The following is a 17,771-nucleotide window of genomic DNA, read 5'->3' as shown; positions in this document are numbered from 1 at the left end:
ACTGCTGTTCCCCTCCCACCATCCCCAGTGAAAACCTCCTTTCCACGTCCAGCCACGTGGACTTTCTGTCTCTATTGTATAGAACAGCTTAGCTTTTCTCCCATCAATAAAGACACCTTTCTAGTAAGAGAAGATTGCATGAAAGATGGTTCAGACATTACAAGATTCAATTTGGCCAGCTCGGGGGAGGTTCGGAAAACTGTCAACACTCCCACATTAACAATGTTTGTCTTCTTACACACAACTCATAGCAGATTTCACATTGATTAATGAAGTCTCCATGATAATTTCTTGTGAGATGTAAATTGCATTGCACAATTTGTTAATGGAAGCTTTAGATTGGCAGCCTGTGTACCTCACGGCATAATGGTCTATTGTTCGTGGTGAAACTATTGGCTGAGAACAAAGAGTGGGGTGTTTGTCTTTCTCACATATTTCAGCTAAGCAAGGGTTTCTTTGGGCTCAGGGTTGAAGAGAGGAAAAGGCTGTGGAAATACAATAATGAATCCAGACATAAACTGGAATCCAAGACTTGGCCACATTCCAAGTCACGCTTGTAGACAAAATTGAATTCTGGGTCTGGTGGTTTAAGCGATGCTATTTTTCAGTAAATTATCTGCCATTATTAAAAGCCATGGACAATTTTGGGGCTTGGTATATGTGTTCATTCTTGAAAACCTGTGGTTTCCCCACTCGTGGCATTCTTCTTTCTGAGTTCATCTGAGCAGAAAGACAAAGAAATGCGAAGGGTTTAAAGAGTAAAGGAGAGATCTGTTTTCTATTCTTATTTCAACCCTGAGTGACTCCAACAAGGCAATTACCTTTTCTGTACCTTAATTTTTCAATTTAAAATGAGGTTAGCAATCTCTATCTCTTACCTCAAGTCCCAGAGGTGATGAGATGAAGTCAGATCCACTTTCCAGAAATACCTTTATAATGAAACTACAGCACATAGAAAATGTGCAATTTCTACATATTCTGCAAGTCAGTGGCTGTTTCAGTTGTACCACACTTGATACCAGATTTCTTCTGAAGAAGATTTAATCAAAAGGGAAAAAAACGGGCCATTATCTGGCCATTTACTAGTATTAGTAGATGTTGAGCTAAGATGTGCCTTGTGTGGAGGAATTACCTTCAGGGCATGAGCGCCATGAGTCTGGGCACTTCGTCCAGACTGGGGGACGTGAATGGTTAGTAGTCACAGGCTATTGTGACTAGAATTGTTTTGATTATTTGAAGTGCTTTTTCAGACCTCAGGGACTAGAAGAAGTATAAAACCAACCAACACTCACATTTATGCTTCAACGTATATCAGAAAATGCTTACTGATATCAGTTGGCACTGATAGAAGCAGTTGTTAAACAATGCCTCACCAAAAAGAACCATATTTTATTTTATTTTTAATATATTTTTATTGATTTCAGAGGGGAAGGGAGGCAGAGGGAGAGATAGAAACATCAATGATGAGAGAGCATCAGTGGGAATTGAGCTCCCAACCCGGGCATGTGCCCTGACTGGGGATTGAACTGTACCTCCTCGTTCATGGGTCGATGCTCAACCACGGAGCCATGTTGGCCAGCCCAAAATAACCATATTTTAAATGCTCAGGAGAATGATAGAGTATGAACGTCAGTTCTGTGCGTGTCTGAGCTCTCCTCGGCTCAGTGTTCATCACAGGCTGCAGCAGCTCCTCCAGATCTGTCCCCGGCTGCTCTCCCCGCAAGGAGTATCCCACTGCAGTGATAGTCTGCTACCCCAACCTCAGCAGAGGAGCCTAACACAATAGAGTTAAGAACTATCTGGAGGGGATGAGTATGAGTGTGTTTTATCAGCAAAACACTTCTCAGTGCCCACTGAAAATCAGGAAAACATGTCACAGGCAATATGCAGTCTTATTCTCAATGGATTGTAATAATCCAAGGAGGTTTGCAAAGCTCATGCTACGTTGGTAAGGACTGGACCAAGGTACATATTGGAAAATAGCAGTATGAAACCGGAAGGGTTTGGGGTGGGTGTGCAGTGTGCAATGCATGTAAGCATATAAAATACATGCTGCTTTATTGGTGGGGTACTGAAGTGCCAGCAACCTAAATGAAATAATACATTCTGATGGGGCCAGGTGCCAGCTGCAGTTTGGCGCCACCTGGTGGCGGTTGTCTGTTCAGACTTCAATATCTGGCCCTGTGGCTGGTTGGAGCGTCCAGAACCACATGGGGATGATGATGTGATGTCATCTGCCAGACTGGAAACATTGACCAGGGAGCAGAGTGCAGATTCAGGGGCTCCCTCACTGTCTCCCTGCTTCTTGAGACAAGGTCTCCCTCTTCACCACAGCCCCTATGCAACCCAAGGTAAGAACTTTAACCCACCACGGGAACTTTGTGGTCACCACCATCTCTGGCCGGCCCACTTGGCTCCACTCAGGAAACCAGTCCTCCTCCTTCATGTCCTCAAAGCCCCACTGACATGGAGTTGTTGCCTGAGGTACGTCCTACAGACGATTTGGGGTGTGATTAGAGAAATTACACAAAGGATAGGATCGTATGGTCTTTGAATTTACTCTCAGGCACCACGGTTCCTTACAGTATATTGAGCAGTCCTCATCACAGGAAGTTTCTTACTGGCTGTGTTCTTTTACAAGTCCCTGCTTTCAACCCTGGGGAGTCAGGATCTCTCTCTCTCTCTCTCTCTCTCTCTCTCTCTCTCTCTCTCTCTCCTCTTTCTAGCTCTCTTTCTTGTTACCTGGTACTCTTAATTCTTTTTTCCTTATAGAGACCAATTTAGCATTTTTACCCCACCCCAAATTATGCTTCTAGCCTATCTTCCCTTATCCCAAAACACAATAATGTCCTCAGCCAAGCCAACCCGCCATCTAATTATTCTTCTGTCTCGGTAATGCAACGCCTGCAGAAGCTTTACACTTCAGAGTTTGTTTTTCTCTTAACACATCCATCAAATAAATACTTCAGTGTTGGTCCAGCCACCTGCCTCCACCACCATCCCTGCCCTGCCCTAAGCAACCTGGAGGAAGAGGGGTGTAGGTGAGGGAGTTGAGTGTCTTCTACTGGAGTCCAGGGTTTAAAGACCTCTTATTAGAGCATTTCCAAACTCTGGGGCCATTCCTGGCAGCACATCCTTCTGAGGGCCTTTGTCTTTGCCTGAGCATGCTGATCAAGAAAGAATCTAAAGCAGGGACATAAGGCTCTGGGCAGATCAATGGCATCCACAGCTAAACGTCAGCATGAGCGTCGCTGCTGGGGTGGGCCAGTGAATTTTCCATCTGATATCTTCTGGGGAGCCAGCTCCACAGCCTGGCTGCAAATAACTAAATCCATCCCCTGACCCTTTTCTTAAGAAATGTGCAGGTCTGGAGATATTTTATTCTATGGAATTGAGTAAAATAATAAGACATTTATACTGCCATAGATAAAAGATGTACTACTAAGCCACAACAACGGAAATGTGCAGATCTGGCACCAGAAAGGAAGAACAGATCAAAGAAACAGAACAAAGGCTGAGAAGCAGAGCCAAGTATACTAGTGTATGTGACTATATAAGGTACCAGTGCAACTTCAAACCAACAAGGAAAGGATGGTGCATCCAGCAGTGGTGCTGGGAAATTTGTAAACAATTGTTGGAGGAAAATAATGTGGAGCATTTTCTCATGAGTCTCACCCAGTAAATCCCTGAGAGACTGAACAGTTAAATGCAAATAATCAAATAAATAAACAGGGGCTTCTAGGCTCCTGTTTTTGTGATTTGGGCATGGAAAGGGCCATTCTAAGTATAATAAGATAGAAGGCACAAATAGTCCTTACAAATCAGTAAGGGCAACATGAACACTCCCAATGTAAATTGAGTCAGTTATCCAAGCAGGCAAATCACAAAAGACATGACAATGGCTAAACAACATAATTGCAAACTTTTGATTTACAGTGGATCGAGAATATTAAATGTAAAGTAAGGAACCATGCATAAATGATCATGCTGTCAAAGACTAAAGACATGCTGATGCCCAGAGCAGCCATGCAGAGGAAAGAGAAACTGCATACAGCGCTGGACGTGGTAGAAATTGGCATATATTTTCTGAAAAGTGACAGTACACACCAAACATTAAATACACTTCATTACAACCGATTAATTCTTGGCAAATAAGAATGAGAGCAAAGACATATATTTGATTTTAATGATAGCATTAATTAAATATCAAAACATAGTAAATAATTCAAATGTCCAAATTAAGAGACTGGCCAAATAACCTCCATAAAACAGAATATTACAGTCATTAGAAATTTTGTCATAGAAATGTATTTATTGACCTAAAAAAAAAAGTTGTGACATAATGCTAAGTTTGTAAAGTAATCAAAAGTATGCTTGTGCATGTACAAATATAAGTGTGTGCATAATGATAGAGGAAGATGTTAATCAATTTCATTAGAATTTTATTTCTAAGTGATTGGATTATAGGACATTTTGAAGGTTTCCTCTTCATGCTTGTCTATCATTTCAAATCCACAGTGAGTAGATAGAATTTGTAGTGAGAAAACTATCGATTAAAAAATGAAGTAGTCCTTGGCTCAGTGGATAGGGCATCAGCCCGTAGACTAAAGAGTCTCGGGTTCGATTCTGGTCAAGGGCATGTACCTCGGTTGCAAGCTCCATCCCCAACCTCGGCCAGGTTGGGGCACCTTCAGGAGGCAACCAGTCAATGTGTCTCTCTCACATCGATGTTTCTCTCTCTGTCTCTCCCCCTCCCTTCCACTCTTTCTGAAAATCAATGGAAAAATACCCTGAGGTGATAGATGATAGATAGATGATAGATAGATAGATAGATAGATAGATAGATAGATAGATAGATGATAGATAGATAGATTTAAAATGAAGAAGTAAGAAGTGCTCAGGCCTCCAGGCTGTCTGCCTGCAGGGCCTGCATTCAAGCAGGTGCCGGCACACTCCCCTGGAGAAGCCCGCAGGGAGACTGCTTGCTTGGCTGGGGGATGGACCAGGGGAGAATCCTAATGTCCTTCGAAGCCTGAGATGATGTCTTTCCATGAAGTGTTTCCTTGGTGCCAGCTCTGTAAGGCGGATTAAAGAGGAACACCGCCAGGCTCTGCCTCCAAGGACGATATCATCCAACCAAGCAGGGACAGTAGAGAGGAGCCTGGAGAAGAACACAACCGCGTTCTGACAGTGACTGCAGAAAGCTGTGTGCTTTATTTCCCGTCTTATTCACCTGAGGGAGCCCTGTCGACCGCCAGGGGGCAGCACTAAGTGGGGTGGGGATTTTGTGAACCCAGTATTTCCATGAATTAAATAATGCGCCTGAGCAGTCTGTCTTGATTGGCCACCCGTCCTGAGGGAGGCCGGCTAGGGCGGGAGGCGGGGCATTACTGCCCAGCGTTTATGGCTGGATGCAGTTGGCAGAGGTGTGATCCTGACCCATCGCTGAAGAACAGAGCGAAGGGCATGTGCTGCTCGGTAAAATGGGTGAGGAGCTGGGAAGGGCTCATTCCCCACCTTTTCACACAGACACATGTCCTCCTTTAACTGTGGCTCTCCCCCTCCCTTTCATCTGCCTCTGCTTCCTCACTTCCCACCTGCCAGCCACCCTGCTCTAGCCTCTGACCACCCATTTAAACTGAATCCACTCCTGACCTCCCATTTCCAAAATCATGGAGCACGCTCCAGTTATCCTCCTTCCCCTTGGACAGCTCCACAGCCTGGACTCTTCCCCGCTCCTGCCCCAGCCATGACCATCCTTCTTCCCTCCTGCCCTGGGCTTGCCACCTCCCTGCCATGAGCCGGGCCTCCCCCTCACCATCCTGCATCTCCTTGTCTTCTGATGATGTGGGGACACCTGAGGGCTCTCATCTAAATCTAATCTCCAGCCTAGGTCTGTTGTCCCAGCTCCAGCCATCCAACCGCCTGCCCTAAGGTCAGCATGGCCAGAAGTCCAACAGGCCTGCTCCTCCTCCCAAGTCCCCACACCAGCAGCAGTCAGCCTCACTGATGGGGTAAACTCTCCCATCAGCAGCCAGCATTTCCTCAAGTTACAGCACCCCTTGAGGCCCTTCTCCCCCTCCCCATGTATCCATTCTGTCTTGGCCCGGGATTGGGTCATTGCCACTTCCTGTCTCAATCCCTACACAACATCCTAAAGGCTCAAGCCTTGCCCACCTCCATCCATGCCCCACCATGGCCAGAGCACACGTGTCTGATCAGGTCACTTCCCTGTTTAAAACTACTTCATTGCCCTGGCCGGTGTGGCTCAGTTGATTGGAGCATCGTTCTGTGCACCAAAAGGTACAGGCTTGATCCTCGGTCGGGTGAGTGTAGGAGGCAGCTGATCGTTGTTTCTCTCTCACATCAATGTTTCTCTCTCTCTCCCTCTCCCTTCTTCTCTCTCTAAACTAAATATCAATAAAAACATTTTTTTTTAAATACCTGCTTCATGGTTTCCCATAAACTTTGGAATAAACTACAAACTCTCCAGCCTTTCTTGATTTGGCTTCTGTCCACCTTTCTGGCCAAGACTCCTGACACTTCCTCACAGCCATACTTCCTCCGTCTGAGCCACACCACAGCACGCTCGCATGCCAAGGCCCCCACTTGTGCCTTTGCACTTGCTGTTCTCCTTACCAGTAGCACCGGCCTCCTGCTTACATACAGGGGCCTGGCCTAGCAGCACCTCCTCCAGGAAGCTGCCCTCATCAGCTTGAATGAGGGACTTCTGCATGCTCATTACTCTCTCTTCACGTAGTAACAAAACACCTATTGTATTTCAGGGTAGTTTTTAAATTTTTATATGTTTATATATTTTTTATATTTTATATATACTAATAAAGGCCCCTGACATCCCCCTCCTCAATGTCTCCACTCCCTTTGAGGAGATACCTACTGTCAATCACTTCTCTGTCTCCACCACAGACTAAACTCCTGGGGAAAGGCCAGGGGATGCTCCTCTGCATCCCCAGCCCCAGCACAAGGTCAGGCATATAATTATTAATTAGCAGGTCACCTCCAACCGCCCTGCCAGGGGTTTGGGATTGGGCTCTAAAGTCTGGAAGTAAAAGTGAACTAAGAAATATATGGGTTTTGCTTTCCTTTACTACAAAGAAACCCTGTTTACCAGCAGAGAAGATAATTTTTTGGCTGGAAGTAAAAAGTCAAGCAGGTATCTAGCACCATGCTTGAAGAAGACACAGCCTGGGGGTTGCTGGAGGAAGAGTAGGAGGATGAGGCTTCTCAGAGCGTGTCGAAGGAGGGATGGCAGAGAAGGCCAAGATGGAAAGAGGGCTCTGAGGAAGGGCGTGGTCCCTTGAGTTTGCAGGACCAGGAGGTGGATTCAGCTTGTTGCTCGTGGCCACGGATGAAGTAGTGAGCGCTACAGGGCCACAGGTTTTCACTCAGTTTAAGGAGGAAGGTGTCAGTCACAGCCAGCATCAGGAGGCTCAATGACAGTGGCTCAGCCCTGCTGCACAGAGAATCCCCGGGGGAGCTTCTATAACTCTGATGCCCAATCTGTGCTGCGGACCGATTCTAAATGAGAAGCTCTGTTGTGGGATCCACACATTGGAATTTTTCAGTGCTCCCAGGTGATTCCAATGTGCAGCCACGATTGAGAGTACCAAGCTACAAACTTGAACTTGCACACAAATCATCAGGTAGTCTTGTTAAAATGCCCACTCTGATTTGGGGCCATCAGGGTGGGGCCCGAGAGCATGCATCGCTAACAAGCTGCAGGGTACCCCTAATGGAGCTGGCTTTATGGCTAGTAATAGCGTGTCACAGGTGTAGGAAATAGGCCCCTGTGATCCATCTTCAAAATAGTCAACTTTTAATGGAAACGGTTACTGAATTTCCCCAGGGCAAACAGAATGTAGGGAGGAGGGAAGAGGATATAAGAAAGAAGAAGCGTGTACGTGAGCTAGCATCATGATGGAAACCCCTGAGGCACCCAGGATGAAACACCTCGTGCCAGCCTCAACTAGACAGAGGGAGGTAGAGACAACTAGAAAAGGCCTTAGCCCATTTTTTTAAATGGCCCAATAGGAGACAATAAGACCTAGGTGGCATATGAGGAAACTATTAACCCCATAGTACTCAGCCAGTGAGGAACTGGAGGAGGGACTCTCGCACCCTAGGGGATAAATAGCCTGTGATTGCTGTTCTGTGTGTGCCTGTACAACCAGACACCCACTCATGCAAGAGCGTATTAAAAGTCTCGTTTTTGCCATACTTCTGTCTCCGAGTCCGTTATTTGAATTCAGACAGGTGAGCATTTCTCACAACAGGGAGTGTTCAAGAAAAGATAGAAAATTATGACATACTAGAGGCTGGGTGCACGAATTCATGCACTGGTGGGGTCCAGCCAGCCCACCCCGATGGGGGCCAGCAGGGGTGGGTCAGCTGGGGCGAGGGGCTGCAGGCATTCCGGTCGTTCCGCCATTCAGTCATTTTGCATATTACCCTTTTATTATATAGGATGGATATTGCAGAGAGGGCTTATGCATTGAATGCGGGCTGGAATTACATCAACGACCTTCAACCTCTCTGTAACAGCTGAAATCTCCCAGCACCACCCCCAAACAAAATTACCCACAGAAAGTCAATATATAAACCCAGCAAAGCAGAGCTGTCTCATAGAATGAAGGTAGGGAACCCAGATCCCTGCCCTCTTGGCCTCCCCACCCCACGGCACTTACTGTAGAGTCTCCAGTTCATTAGAAGACACCCCAGGTACTATTTAATAAGCATATCTATCTTCATGCCAAATGCTGAGGATTATTTCAGAAACTGGAACTGCTGCTTCAACGATGAGGCGTCTCCAGCCTTGTGAGCCCTAAGTGAACCTGGATTAGTGAGCATGAAGGTATTAAGGCGTTGAGGACAGGAGACTCTGCAGGATTTGGGGCTGTGTTCAGCAAGTCTATCCTGTAAAATGTGTCAAGCCCCACTTGCTGCTTAGAGGAGTAAGCTGGAGGGAACAAAGACACACAGCTGTTGCATGCACATTCCTTCTGAAAGCCCTGGTAAGTCCATTGGCAGGACTTACCGATCAAAATCAATGCACGTCTCATCAAGTGGGAACCTAGCGGTCCCGTCTGTCACTGCCTCTTGCATTCACTCCTGACGCTTCCTCTGGCTCACTTCTGGCGCATCCCTGACCCCTCGTCCCTTCCCCCAAGACACATATTAATCCTGAGAACTGAGAAAATACTGCCTGGCAGGAACCTAGGGAATATCAGATTCAAGAGCCCAAAATGCATGGAGCTGCACAAAATAAGATTACACTGGGTTCACTGAGCAGCCCTCCAAAATACTAATTTCAGCAAGAAATAAAAGAACAGAATTACTTCCAATTATCTACAAGGATATGGTAAAATTTATCCAGAAAGGTGTCAAGGGGGGAATAAATGTATTCATTTTCATATTTTTAAATTATGGAATGTCATTCATTTGGCCTACAGTCGGTTAGAATTTTTTATGACTTAGACATCTTTTGGATAGAGTATTTTCTTTGTAAAAGGAGTTTATCTGAGCACGATTTAGGAGGCTCCGAAGGAAGTGACAATACAGGGGGGCTTTGAGCTCCTGCACAGAATGGATGCGCTCAGCTCGCTGCGTTGCTGAATCTGTGGTTTGTTACTTAAAAACTCCTAAAGTGTCTTCAGGTTGCAAATTTTAATATTCAGAGAACTGGCTTTGAATATTAAAGTGTGGGGCTTTGCCGAGAAGTGGTTGAAAATGAACGGAGTGTCAGTAAAGGAGAAATTGAGTGAATAAGTGAGTTATTTTTATTGGAAAAATTTCACTGTAGAGAATAAACATAAACAGAATGGAAGAAAATATCCTTGGGTTAATTTTCTTCAGTGACAAGAAGCTGGTTCTGGCGTCTGTATTCTAATCCTAACTCCTCTTTTTACCAGCTATGAACTTACACAATTTAATTAACTCAGCTTTTCTCCTCTACAAAATGGGATCCTGATAGTACCCACCCCATCGTTTGTTCTCAGGATTAATAAGATAAGGCTAGCAAAGTGCTTGACATTGTGCTGGTCACTCAGTGAGGTCAAACTCCCATTTGTATGAATGCTGTGAATATTGTCATTGACATTATTAGCACAGAGTAAGCCCCCCAAAGTATTAGCAATTATTGTTATTGCTATTAGAAATGTTGAGCCTCTTCATTAAACTCTCATCAGGGGAACGGGCTATAACTAGCCAGACATGCCAATGACCCCCTGAGGAAAATATCTTTTCTCAAAATTCAAAAAACTTATGTGAACATCTTACTTAGAAGGAGTCTTGTCTGAAACAGAAAAGGATAAATTATGCTGTTGTAGCAAACCCCCAAAATCTCAGTGATTTAACACAGCAAAGGGTCATTTCTTGCTCATGACTAGTCAAACTCAAGTCAGTTGCCTTCTAAACTCCAAGCGATGACTCAGAGACCCAGGCAGCTTCCATCTGAAAATATATTTTTAAGAACCAGACTTAGAAATAGCTTACACTTTGTGGCTTTTTCCTACCAATCCTAAGCTAGGATAAGTCTTCTCTTTCTCCTCCAAGCTAATTATTCTTATATCTGTGACTCCATTTGTCAAATAGAATGAATTAGGGTGGTTCTCCTCTGAGGGTATTAGCTGGTCTGCATCCCTGCACCAAAATCGAGCCTAAATGTAATCTGAAAAGTATGGACAGCGTGGGACAATCACCTCCTCCTTTCTAGAGCATATACTTATATGAATGATGCCTGGGGTTGCATACTTGTTTTTGTTTTGTTTTGTTTTTTGAGGGAGAATGTCAGCAAGATTGAACTTTATGTTAACTAAAATTGCCATGGGTATACAAGGGATTCAGTTCTCTTTAATCAATATTTGTTCTTCTTTTTTCAACCTGAACAGGAACCATCACTTTGGAAAAAGTCCACTAGAAAAACAAAGTTGAAGAGATACGCTTTCCCTCGATTATCCATTAACATATCATCTACTCACCCACTGTAGGTGGCAAGCCTCCCTCGGGTGTGTCTTATCATCCAAACTTACCAATGGCAAATGCTGAGAAAGGCAGCTGTCAAGCCTCCACCACCCCTGTTGTTTCTTAGAATGACCCCTCCCATCCGCCTTGTTGCAGGTACCACATTTGCGTGCCTGTGCTGATCTACTTCCTCCCCCTGCTGGTGATCGGCTATGCGTACACCATAGTAGGAATCACGCTGTGGGCCAGCGAGATCCCCGGGGACTCCTCTGACCGTTATCATGAGCAAGTCTCTGCTAAACGTAAGGTGAGCAAGGGGCAGGAAGCACCTAACCCACGCCGGCACAGGCAACAGGCTCACAAGCAAATGGGCCCCAGAGCCTCAGGAGGCTCAGGAGGCTCAGGCTCAGCAGGCACAAAACATCCTTGAATCCAGGGAACAGCTATGGAGGAAGAGGGAAGGCATCCTTTTTCAATGTATTGGAAACTTAGGTCTGCCTGTACAGGCATGACCTTGCTTGCACCTTAAGAGAATTGCAGCCTGTCAAGCCATTCACACACACAGACATACACACACACACACACACACACACACACACACACACACACAATATTTAACTACAAAAGCATTAAAGAGTTATTCAGTCCTCTTATTATTATTTATTTAAAGTTTGGCACAATAATACATTTACTTGGTGCAAACATCAAAAAGTATTAAAAGGAACAACATAATGATGGTAGAGAGCAGATCAGGGGTTAGGAGGGTTCCTATGGGGGAGGGGCTGCCTATAAAGGCACAGCATGAGCTTCTTTGTGGTGATGGAGCGACAGAGCAGCTCTGTATCCTGATTATGGCCGGGTTTCAGCTCATCTGTACATGTGATAAAATTTCATAGAACTATACACCCCCAAAAGGAGCGTGTGTAAAAACAGGCAAAATCCAAACACCGTCTGTAGTTTAGTTTCTAGCCTGGCACGAACGCCCGTGTCCTGGTTTTGATCACGTGGTATAGTTAAGTAAGATGACATCACAGGAGGAACCTGGGAACTCTTGTACTGTTTTTGCACTTCTTGGGAGTCGTAAATTATTTCAAAATGAAAAGTAAAAAAATATATTAAGAGTTTTACCATGAAAAGGATCCCACCCGGTTCCCATGTGCATGCACACACTCACTGCGGTAGCCATTGGTATTTATTTCTCATTAATCCTTCCAGATATTATAATGCATTTATAAGGCAAATAAATGTAAATTATTTTCTTTCTTCTTTCTTACGCAAATAGTAAACACACACTTTCTATCCTTCACTTTTTTTTACTTAATATCCAAAAGACCTTCAAAAATCAATACATAAAGAGCTTTCTCATTCTTTTTTTTTTTCTTTTAGTGCATCTTTGCATAGCATTTCATTATGTGGAGGCTAGAAAGTTCTCACTGAGTTTGGGGGGAAAGAGGGGAAGGTCACATCACCCCGTGTTCATAAAACCTTGTAAGTCCCCTTTAAACAATAGATGCTCTCTTGGGGCAGCTGTCCAAGTCCTATCCCTTATCCTTCCTTCCCGCTGAGACTCCAAGCAAGAAGCCTGCCCTAACTCACTGCTCTCACTTTTGGTGCTTCCCACTTCCTGGGTCTTTCCCTCTTGAACACCCGTTCCCCTTGGCTCATTAATCTGGTCTCCCTTGGCTTCTCCAGCCATTGTCCAAAGGATGATATAACACGGTGATTCTGGACCATGAGTGTGCATCAGAATCATTGGAAGGAAGGACTTGTCAATCACAGAATCCTGGGTCCCACCCCCAGAGTTTCTTATTTGGTAAGTCTGGGTGGGGTCCAAGAATTTGTGTTTCTGACAAGGTCTCAGTGATGGTACTGACACTGGTCCTGGGGCCACACTCTGAGAACCACTGATATAACCCAAGTCCTTTGGTGCCACATAGAAAAGGTCCTTCTTCTTCCTCAAAAAGGGTTTATTATAAATACTTCTCCCCCTAGACTGCACTGTGTGCAGTGAGACAGGGAGGAGGAGAGAGAAAGTAGCCATGAGAAAAGGATTATGTGCTGCTGGTCTCACCTGCCTTGCCCTCTTGCCAGGTGGTCAAGATGATGATCGTTGTGGTGTGCACTTTCGCCGTCTGCTGGCTGCCCTTCCACATCTTCTTCCTCCTTCCCTACATCAACCCAGATATCTACCTGGAGAAGTTTATTCAGCAGTTCTACCTGGCTATCATGTGGTTGGCCATGAGCTCCACCATGTATAACCCAATCATCTACTGCTGCCTCAATGACAGGTGAGGACCCCATCCCCCAGACTCTTTCCAGGGGCCACAAAACCATCTGTCTATATAACCACCAAACAACCAACCTAAATGAGCAAACCTGGCTGTGAGACAAGAGAGGGTGGTGGGGACTGCAGCAAACTAATCACCACAGTACTCAGTCCCTGCTGATTATCACCATTGCAAGAATGTAAGACCAGAGTGCACATATTTTTCTTTCCCAAGAGGAAACAGAAATCCATATTGTTGTGTGGTATCTTCTTACTTTTAAACACTGGCATCTAAGTCAATGGGGGAGGGAGAGGGTGCAGGTAAGAAAAAACCCTCTGTGGTCTCTGTGTACAAAGCAGGTCCACAAGTTGAATCCAGTTTGTGGGCAATGAGTTTGCTCACACTGCCCAATGGAATCATTACACAACGGGGCTGTGCATGGAGACAGAGAGACAGAGTCAGTGTGGGACTCAGATCATATGAGGCAAACTACAGGAACTTGACTGGCAGAAAGTCATCTTTCAGACGGTGAACTACTTGAAGGAAGGGACTGACTCTTGTCGTGTTTTTACTGCACAGTGACTAGCACAGCATCGTTCACATAGTAAACCCTGGTGAATGTTTTACTTTGATGTTGAGTTGACCAAAGTTGGCTGCCCCGCGCCAGTGGAAGCAGCATAGTTCAGTGGCTGTCCTCAGAAAAGACATATGTCACCTGAACCTGGGTTCTAGTACTGGGTTTGACTTTAATGACCAACCTTTACACCTTCTGGGCCTTACTGTCTTCAGTTCTCAATTAATTTAAAAAATAATAGCACAGTATCAGGCCTGGGTGCATCCATGTGTTAAGGAGCTGACGCAAAGCTGGGAAGGTGTTCTGAAAGCAGACTGCCCTCCCCAGGGTCACCTCTCCACCTCTTTCCCTCCAGGTTCCGGCTGGGCTTCAAGCATGCCTTCCGGTGCTGCCCTTTCATCAGTGCGGGCGACTACGAGGGGCTGGAGATGAAATCCACCCGGTATCTCCAGGCCCAGGGCAGTGTGTATAAAGTCAGCCGCCTGGAAACTACCGTCTCCACAGTGGTGGGGAACCATGAGGAAGAACTGGAGGAGGGCCCCAAGGCCACGCCCTCGCCCCTGGACCTGACCTCCAATGGCTCCTCTCGCAGTGAGTCCAAGACCATGACGGAGAGCTTCAGCTTCTACTCCAACATGCTCTCCTAGACCCTGGGCCTCCAGCAGAGGCAGCCACCGTCGTGTTTGTCTTGCTTCACTTCATGCATGGATAAGTCCTCGATCTGGAAACCATCAGAAACACCCTAACACTTGTGAAAGGGGTCAGAATGGTTTAGGAAAAACATTCCATCCTGGAGTCCGAAAACCTGGATTCTTCCATGTCGTTGCCAACCCCATGCTGTGTGACCCAAGGCAAATCACCAAACTTCTCTGAGCCTGTAAAACGGGAAGGTTAGACTTGATGTTCTCTACAGTCCATTCTATGGTTCTAGAATAAAGTTTGGCTGCGAATGAGCACTCATTTCAAGATGAATCCTGCAATGGAGCAACAGACCCAACTGATCTGTTTACCTGGAGTCTCTGTCTTACTTCAATAAAGCCATTCTCAGTCCTGCTCAGATTACCCTCCTTTCGCTGGTGGATGTCTTCATTTGATAGCGTGAACAAAAGAAGGACCCACAGAAAATCTGAAAGAGAAATTTAACCCCGTTTTCCGAGCATCCATGAAAAGAAGACAAAGTCTGCCCCTTTTTTGGCATCTCAATATTTTAGGGCATTTAAACATCATGGGATTGAGAGCCTCAGATTCATCTGCATCGTGTCCCCAGTAACTGCCCTGAGCCACTAACTGATGCAGGCAGAAGGTGTCCACCGATACTAGCCAATGTCTGTCAGGACCAAGAGTCAGGAGAGCTGTGCCATAGTTCACCTGTCTGAGCCTCTCTTTCCTTATTTGTAAAACTATGGGACTGAACTAGATCATCTAAGTGTCCCTTCAAATTTCCAGTGGTTTAATGAGCGTATGAGTTTTTTGTTTGTTTCGCACACACAAAAAATGGTGGTCCCAGAAAGAATAGGAGAAGAGAGTGAAGTGACTTAATACTCCTGGAAAGTAGCAACTGCTGCGACCATGTGTCCACACCCACATCAGACATTCTCTGATTTATCCTAAAATGTGAGTACTTTTTTCTCCCGGAAGGTTGTAGCCTTTAACACAGCTGAGGACTTGGTGTCAAAGCCTGCATCTCCCCACCAGGTTTTAGCAGACTGAGCCTGCAGCCGGAGACAACATCAGGGAAACGAATTCATGGGCTCCCTGCTCTGGCCTTTTGGTGGTCTTGGGACAGAGGCACTAGCTTTGCAGTAACATCCCACATGTGCTCAGATGCTCAAGGAGCAAAGGGGCTGCAGCAGCACCTCAGGGAAGAGGACACCTTCCATTTTCCCTTTAGACTCTCTGAATCTCCCCTCTTGACCCCAGGGCTTTGCTGGCCTCCTGCCTATAAGAAGTGGGAAAGCACACTGACCCTACAGGACGGTTCATCTACCAAGAGCCATGAACTTAAGGCTTCCTATCCCAGTATAGCTTAGCAGTGATGGCGAACCTCTGACACGCGTGTCAGTGCCATTTCTGATGACACGCGGCCGCTCAGGCGGCCGCATGCCGGGGATGAAATATTTATGTTATTTAAACTATAAATATCGCGAAATAATGTTTTTTCCTCAAAGGGACACACTACCCGAGTTATGCTCAGTTTTTTGGCGAAGTTTGAAACACCAAGCTCAAAAGGTTGCCCATCACTGGCTTAGGGATTTCCATCAAGTGAGCATGCAGCGCCTTCCTGTCTTCCAGATTCGTGCTTTGTCCCATTGTGGCTGAAAGCAGAAGCCTCATGTCACATCTGTGAATGGCCTCCTTATTGTATGAAGAATGGAGGCACGTGTGCTGCATCTGTGGTATGGAAGGAAAACAGCACTGCCCACAGGGTTTACAGCCTCACCAGCCCTGCTGGCTCTAACTCTACCAGGCCATGGCAGGCCTTGGGGGTTGGGGAGGGGGAAGGAAAGAGTGGGGTTTAGCAACAGTATAAGCCAGAAAGACCCAAGAACTATACTCTTCTAAGCCTCATGGGAAGGATCAAATAAATTGAGTAAAGCCAGCTCGGTGCAGATATATGAACGGAAGACATAATTTACAGGCTACAGAAGTCAGTGATGAAAGCATTAGTCAGACTTCCAATAAACAATTGTGCCGTGTGTGGATAATTCTCTTCCAAGGGTCATAGAGAACCAGCATGATTATGAGAAGAACTTAAGAAGAAAGTGTCAAGGACTTGGGGACATCCTCTTTATGGAAGAGGTTGGAATTGAATTCAACAAGAATTATTGAGTACCTGCTCTGGACTTGGCCCTGAGCTGGGAACACATGGCTCCTTCCACTCTTGAGAGCCATGGCTAGCCCACCAGTCCTAGGCGGTCGAGGCCACCCAGCAGACGTGGAGGCAGCTGTGAAGCCAACTCTCTCCAGGATTCTAAAGACTTAATATGTGTAATTGAGCCAAGGACTGAGACCTTCAGAGAGCCTTTTGCAGTGAGAGTTCTCTGAGATCACTTGAAGGAAAGCCACCAGGCAGTCCAGGGGACCTAGCGAGACATGGTTGGACAACATCGTCACTGCACATAGAGGGAGGGTGGGATGGTGCTGAGCAGTTTCAAATATGGCAAAACATCCCCTCTGAACCAGCCCAGCAGGCCTTCCTCAGACCCACTCTCCACACCTATGTAACTTGTAAAAAATGTCATCAGCTCCCACACGTAAGAAACACCATGATTGCATGGGCTCGTTCTTATAGAAATGTGTCACCCTATGTTTATCTTCTAAGTGTTTCTCTGCGGCGTACTGTTCAGTAGTAATAGAATATAAGACATCATGGGGCCAGTCTTTGTTATGTTACTTCCAAAATATGGGATTCAGTTGCTGTCAATGTGTTCTTTGTATTGTGCCAACCTCTCCTCCTCACTCTTTCACAGAGAGGAGCTGATGTACACCGTGAACTCACAGTCAAACCATAGTGACTAGGCGGAGAGGGGGGGCGCGGTGGAGAGGGGGCAGGCCTCTATGGGAGGAACTAAAGGGCAGGAGTTTTTGTCCTCTCCCCCCACACACACCATAATGCTGAGACATGCTGGAAAGTCCTTTCTCTTGGAAGGACTGGGGGACTTCTGCGAAAAGGGGACTTGGGAGCTGACCTCTCTGATTTGGCTTTCGGGGAGAATCCTGTATGTGGAACAGAGTCATTCCTGAAGTTCCCATTTTCCAGCCTGGGATCCTGGAAAGAATTTCCATGCAGAAATAAAGTATGTGTTTGACTATCTCATGCCTCTGCCTCATCTCCAGGGACCCTCAGTGCTCTACAGGAGATTGAATGGGGTGGTACTCTGAACCCTAATAATTTGCATAGTCAGAAGGAAGGAACCCAACATCCAGCGATCTCCTAACCACGCAGCAAA

The 17,771-nt window shown here is 45.9% G+C and overlaps 1 protein-coding gene across 1 annotated transcript in view; it reads left to right on the top strand.

Annotated features, from left to right (window-relative positions):
- TACR1 (tachykinin receptor 1) overlaps positions 1 to 17,322 on the top strand; it is a 126,540-nt gene extending 109,218 nt beyond the window's left edge. Inside the window, exons 3-5 of the mRNA XM_079792652.1 lie at positions 11,137 to 11,287; positions 13,072 to 13,268; positions 14,177 to 17,322. Coding sequence (XP_079648778.1) covers positions 11,137 to 11,287; positions 13,072 to 13,268; positions 14,177 to 14,468 — 640 coding nt within the window. The 3' untranslated portion in view covers positions 14,469 to 17,322. The remainder of the gene's footprint in view (positions 1 to 11,136; positions 11,288 to 13,071; positions 13,269 to 14,176) is intronic.
- The last annotated feature ends 449 nt before the right edge of the window (positions 17,323 to 17,771 follow it).

The sequence above is a fragment of the Cnephaeus nilssonii genome (assembly GCF_951640355.1).
Source record: "Cnephaeus nilssonii genome assembly, chromosome: 15".
Classification (NCBI taxonomy): domain Eukaryota; kingdom Metazoa; phylum Chordata; class Mammalia; order Chiroptera; family Vespertilionidae; genus Cnephaeus; species Cnephaeus nilssonii.
This window is presented reverse-complemented; position numbering and strand designations above follow the sequence as displayed.